This window comes from Helianthus annuus, chromosome 14 (assembly GCF_002127325.2).
Source record: "Helianthus annuus cultivar XRQ/B chromosome 14, HanXRQr2.0-SUNRISE, whole genome shotgun sequence".
NCBI classification, from domain to species: Eukaryota; Viridiplantae; Streptophyta; class Magnoliopsida; order Asterales; family Asteraceae; genus Helianthus; species Helianthus annuus.
In genome coordinates, this window is record NC_035446.2 from 109,913,693 (window position 1) to 109,920,366 (window position 6,674).

Here is a 6,674-nt window from a genome sequence, read left to right on the forward strand (position 1 = left end):
TGCTATAATTTATTTACTCAATAGTCTCAGAGAATATAAAATGACAAGAATACCCTTATGTGCAAGGTATATGACTAGATTTAACCAAAAAATCTAACTGGGTTTGGTCTAAAGGACAAAACGTGCAAGATTTTGAAAGGTAAAGGACACCGCCTGCAAACTTTTGGCCAAAAGGATAGCGCCTGAAATTTGATGTAAACATAAAGGACAAAACTTGTAATTTACTCTTCTATTTATTTTATTTGTATGATAAGGTTCATGTTGCGAAACTAATTTAGATATGTTTACACATATATCACAGATCTTTTTGCTAAAAAAAATTCAAGTGTTAGTTATTTTTGTTTATCTAGATGGGGTTGAAACTAATGTTAGATGTATCAATTTATTTGTAAGATAAAACTAGGATTTATTGTTTTTAATCAATGCTAATTTGAGTTCTGCATTCACTTTTGGAACATGGATAATTGTGGTACATTGAAATATAGAGAAGAATCGGTATGGATTATAAATACTTATCGAGAGCTTTACTTTCAAAATCACTAGGAGAGCCTCACGATTCGTTTAAGTAAGTTTGATCATTTTGCTATACTGTTTTTGTTTTGTTTATTTTATCATAATTAGCGTCTTTATTACAATTAGACTATCTCCAATGGGCCCTAGGAGATCATGCCCTTGAATGCCCTTAAAGATCCTTACCATTGAAGTTCATCCATCATAGCATGCCCTTAGATGAAATGCCCTTCCACAAGGGCATGTGTTTGCCTCGGTTCATGGGATAAGATGGGCCCAAAGTAAGAAAAAGAAATGTTTTATTTAAATATTGTGTGTAATGAATAGGTGATGAGGTGGAAATTAAGAAGGGTAAGAATATTTGTAGGGTTGGAGATGAAATTGAGGTTTTTAAAGATTTGTAAGGATATTACGTGGCAGATGATGTGGCAGCTAAGGACGCCTAAGGGCGCATTTAGCATTGGAGATAGTCTTAGCGTTGTATTGTCGTTTTTTTAGATATGATTGATGAGTTTATATTATAGGAGGGGGCCCAATTTTTTTGTCTCGCACGAGGCCCAAAAGTTTTATATCATTTTCAGGGCCGGCCCTGATCGAAGACAACCCTGACTGGTGTCATATAGAACCGAGCCGATATTGTATCGGAACGAATTGGTGGAGACCGAAAGCTGCTACGTAGCGCGGATAATTCTAGTAGTTATATAAATAATCATCATATATAAAAGTGTGTGAACGAAATTCAAATATTCCTTGAAATGGTTTTTGGCTATCAACATCGATGAGATACCAGAATCTGAATCTTATCATCATCGTGCCTCGGGCGGAGGCCACTCAAATATTTAGTGGCAAAGTTATTATTTGAGTCTTATATTTTGATTCTATTTTCATATAAGGCCATCAAGTTTCCGAAAGATAGTTACTAGCCCTCGTAAAATACCCATGGTGAAAATTAGAACCTTAAGAAAATAAGATGAACAAAATCTTCAAACTTGCACAAAATGCGTAAACAAAAGTCATATTGCTTAAACTACCTAAAAATCATAACAATGGCCAATCATGACTTGTTATTCAATAAAATTTTATTTGGATAGTTGTTTGGTAAAAGGTAATGTTATTCCTACACTCATATATTTTATTCTTATATGTTTTTTCGCTTATCTCTTATATATCTATGTATATAGAGAGAGAGATAGAGAGGATGTATATGAATATTAACATCCTTGTTAAATGGGTTAATTTATGTCACTCAAATAGTCAAACCATATAGTGAAATAATAATTGAATTAACACCTTATTAAGCTTGCTAACCTAACACAAGCATAAATGAAACAAATACTAATCGCCATCCGCCACCACTTATAGATCACCGACGACCTGATCACCGTGACCAAAACAACAACCGCCGCCACCACCTTTGCTCGTCATCACAATTAGCCACCATAACTTTAAATTTGGCGGTTGACTTATTTTGATATTTTTCATCTAAAATAACTTGTTTCAGTTGAGTTCGTTTCGGAAATTATATACTTTTTTAAACAACTCCTTTATATAAACCCAATTCGACTCAAACTTATTTAGAGTTAACTTGATCCAATCCTTCCGTTTTTTCAATAAATTTAATTCTCCATCATTCTAACAAAAAAACTGATCACATCCTTCCTTTCAATACAATGGTTGTTTAACCTCCTAGGAACTAACATTTTCATCTTAATTTTTCATTTTTAAACCTTTTTTATATTTTATTATTGTACTGAAATTGACCACTCTGCTATATGGCACGGGTTCCAAACAACCACCATTAGATTAGAACCCAAGATGTACATATAGGGACTAGGGGTGAGCAAATTAACCACCATAACCGATAACCGAACCATAACCGACATAACCGAACCACTAATAACCGATAACCAATATAACCAATGGTTATGATTATGAAACTTTGTATAACCGCTCAATCGGTTATGGTTATGGTTATGAAGCTTTGGTTAACCGAATATAACCGAAACCGAACCGAAGTTGTGATGTTAACTTTATATAATAGATTTGTGTTTTACAAAACCATATAAAGGGTTTGTACTAAGATAAAAGTATGTTACTAACAAAATGATCTTGATATAGATGTCATTTATTTTAATAAAGAACTAAGGTGTTATGCCCATAATTGTTTTTGTTTGAGAATTACCTTATTAAAAAGAACTCTAAATTGGTAGTTTAACCAAAAAGTTTAGTCTTCGTTATCTTATAAAATAGGCTCAAGCTAAGTTCAAATCGTGCACAACCCTATTTATTTCAAACCTTGCTTGGTTACTTAACCGAAATTAACCAAAACCGAACCATAACCGACTTCATAACCGATTAACCATAACCGAAGTTTGGTTACGGTTATGGTTACCAAAACTCCATAATCGAACTAGCAGTTATGGTTATGGATAATAGTAAAAACCGACCCAAACCGACCCATGCACACCCCTAATAGGGACTTAAAAGTATCTTGATGTCAAAGCATATGTAAAGCAAAGTGTAGTTTACTAAAAAAATCAAAGAAAAAAAGGGAAATTCATAGCGTTGATACGTGGCGCGTACGATAGCCAACGACTACACGATTCTTCTCGACTTCTTCCACAAGCCAGGAACATACCAAATGACTCTCCCTCCTAACCCGATCATCATCTACTTTTATTCTTCATCTTCTTTCTTTCTCGTTACACCTTCTCATTGATTACTGCTATTAAATTCACTCTTTAAGGTACAACTCTTTTGTGCTTACTGTTTCTGCATATAGATATATGTATATGTTAATTGTCAAAGTTAATTATACTTTATTTTTGCTTTAATTCAAGTGCATATGTTGATTTTCTGTGTTTGAGTTTTGATTTTGATGTGTAAGTATGTTGAAGAATTGAATTTATGTTAAGTACTGTTGTTTTGGAAGCTGAAAGTCGTTTCGTGTTGCGATTGTTCAGTTTGGAGATGGTCTAGGGTTTCAATTTTAGTGTGAATAAATAAGTATCTCTAACGTATATTTAATATTTTGTTATGTTTATTCTTCGTGCTTATAGTTTGCAGTGATTTGATGCATATTTTTGCATAATAATTGAGATGAATTTGTAGATTTGAAGTTCTAATTATGTAGTTAAATCAGATTATAGGTGTTAACAAGTAATTGAATTTTAGTTTTAAATTATGTTCGGTAGGTTAGATATTGGGGAAGGGGGAGATTTAGGTTTATTTGTGTTTGTAATTGTAGTATAAATGCATAAATATCGCTATCGAGTATTTTGATATGTTTATTTATCGTGCTTATAGCTAGTAGTTGTTCGATAGATATTTTACATAATAAATGAGGTGAGTTAATAGAAGAACAAAAGTTAGGTGGCCACATATTGAGGAAGTGAGATGATTTAGGTTTATTTGTGTTTGTAATTGTAGTATAAATGAATAAAATATCTCTTATCGTGTGTTTTGATATGTTGATTCTCTGTGCTTATAGTTTGTATTGATTCAATACTTATTTAATAAATGAGGTGAAATTTGTAGAACAAAAGTTGTTAGTATTGAGTGAATTCAGATTAAAGGTGTTGATAAGTGATTGAAATTTTGTTCTGAATCATGTTAGGTTGCCAGTTTTCGTTTGAGTAAAAAGATTTCGGTTAATTCGTGTTTGTAATTGTGCTTAATTGGTACTGTTCTGCTACTGATGTTGAAATTGGTTTGTTTTAACTAGAGAAGGGTGAAGCTGTAGAGATCTTTTGATGTTGCAATGCCTTTTACAACATTAGCTTTAGATAGGTTAATTGAACCGAAAGATTCGAAGCCGATGGCACCAGGCAAGAGTGTAAGTGATTCTAGGATGGACATTCAGATTAACGGTTCTGAAAAACCACCGAATATAAGAAATAATACGAAAAATATAGATAAAAGGCATCATTGGAACCAGATTTCACCTGCTCTGTATACTACCCCTGAACCGACCCCACTCCCAGATGTCCCATCATCATTTGCCTCATCGCCATATGTTGTTAATCACAAGCGACGGGGTCCACGTCTCTCCAAGGCTTTCTCCGAGGACGATGCGGCTATACGTCAAGCTTTAGCTGATAAAACAACCAATGACAGAGTGAGAAGTTTAGAAGCAGAAGATATTGAATCTTGTAGGGTTGTCGATGGCATAGATAATGCTAACGAGTCTGTTGAAGACGCCGATTCAAATATTGTGGTTAATGGGGATCTTGGGGATGAGACCATCAGTAACAACGATGTGGTAGCTGGACAGGATAATCTGGATGATTTTTTTGACCCGCAAGATTCATTAAGTGTTAGCAGCAGCACCGATCAGGGCAGCAGTTATGGAGCGGTTCGTTCTTTGAATCTCAACTCTTCGGTTTCTGAGTTTTATGATGCATGGGAAGGTAACCGTCTGGTTTGTGTCATTAGTTAATAGTCATTATTTTTTAGAAAATCATATTAATGATGATTTCAATTGCATTCCCTGCTTCAGAATTGTCATCTGAGAGTGGGTCCCAGATCCTTTCAAATGATGTCGAGGCTGAATTGCGCGACATACGACTGAGTTTATTGACAGAGGTGGATAAAAGAAAGCAAGCAGAAGACTGCATAAACGACATGAAAAGCCAATGGAGGAGGGTTTGCCAACAGTTATCTCTTGTTGGTCTAAATCTTCCAGAAGATCTTGTCATGTTGAAGGACCAATCTGAAGATGATCTTGAAAAAGAGTTATCTCGTCAGATTAATGTTATCCGCTTTGTGTCAAATTCTATAGGTAGGGGCGTTGCTAAGGCTGAGATTGAGGCGGAGATGGAAGTGCAGTTAGAGTCCAAGAACTTTGAGATTGCTAGGTTATTGGACAGGTTGCGGTATTACGAAGCCGTCAATCATGAGATGTCTCAAAGGAACCAAGAAACTATTGGTAAGTGTTGATGGTTATAGTTTAGACACGAGTAAATTTCGTTTTACGTCCTTTAAGTTTGAGCCAAATTGCAGGCTCTGTTCTTTAGTTAAAAAAATTAAATTACACTGGATGCCCTTTATGTTACTGCTTCTCACAGGCGTTGTTCTTTTACCCTAACCTAGTTAGTTTTTTCCGTTAGCTCTTAACTTGTGCCACTCACATAGAGGGCATAATGGTAATTTTCACTTATTTTTTTATTAATATATATTATTTTTATTTTATTTTTTTTAGTTATTAAGTGAAAATGACCATTGTGCCCTCATGTGAGTGGCACGTGTTAAGAGTTAACATAAATAAAAACTTAACTGGGTTAGGGTAAAAGGACACTGCCCGATGAGAAACAATAACATAAAGGACATCTAATGTAATTTCGTTAGTCAAAGGACATAGCCTGCAACTTGGTTCAAACTTAAAGGACATAAAATGCAATTTAATCTTTAGACATGGCAATTTTTGTTCATTTACTAATAAATGGGCCAAAGGGGGTTGTATTTTACTTCCATAGAAGTAATTGCTATAAAGGAATCATGTTACAAGGTTTGGAACACCTTATATAGTTCAAAGTCGCCCAAAGTGTATTTTTAATGCATAAAACCTCTTACATCATTTATTCAAAATAACTTTGGCGTGTTTTGGGTCATTGCAAGATAGCAACGCATTTTACAATGTATGGAGGGTTTTAACCTTGGTATTATTTATCATGTGTAGAAACAGTGAGACGTGCAAGGCAAGGAAGGAAAAGAAGACAAAGATGGTTTTGGAGTTCAATAGTTGCTGCAGTTACGATTGGAAGTGCTGCATTAGCATGGTCCTACCTTCCAAGCAGAGAAGGTTCATCTTTGACAGACCCGGACCCTCCTCCGTCGGATACTTGTGAAGGCAGCAGCCAATGATCAGCCTAATGACGATCTTGTTGAATCAGGTTTTGGGCAAGTCTAGAAAACCATGAAATCTGAAGAATGCAATAACACGAATAGCAGCACTATACTTACACGTATGGTATAGTTATATCTTAGAATAAGTTTGGTCAACCTATTTGAATTTGTTCCTTGATATGTTCGTTTTTGGTTCCAATGTATCATTGGAGAACTATTGATATCCATAAACATGAGATGGAGTCATGTGACATGATTTGGGGATAAAGGATATACATATTTCTTTGTTTTCAGCTGAATATATAGAAGAATTTACCTAA

General features: G+C 34.7%; 1 protein-coding gene across 3 annotated transcripts; it reads left to right on the top strand.

Annotated features, from left to right (window-relative positions):
- Positions 1-3,045: 3,045 nt before the first annotated feature.
- On the top strand, positions 3,046-6,674 carry LOC110908937. Of its 3 annotated transcripts, none has more exons than XM_022153941.2 (4): positions 3,046-3,256; positions 4,235-4,919; positions 5,009-5,437; positions 6,194-6,674. In XM_022153941.2, the coding sequence occupies exons 2-4, from the start codon at positions 4,271-4,273 to the stop codon at positions 6,370-6,372; spliced, it is 1,257 nt and encodes a 418-aa protein (XP_022009633.1). In that variant the 5' UTR covers positions 3,046-3,256; positions 4,235-4,270; the 3' UTR covers positions 6,373-6,674. The 3 variants fall into 3 exon arrangements, with proteins under 3 accessions (XP_022009633.1, XP_022009631.1, XP_022009632.1); XM_022153939.2 differs by having other exon boundaries at positions 3,054-3,256; positions 6,188-6,674; XM_022153940.2 differs by having other exon boundaries at positions 3,055-3,256; positions 4,240-4,919; positions 6,188-6,674.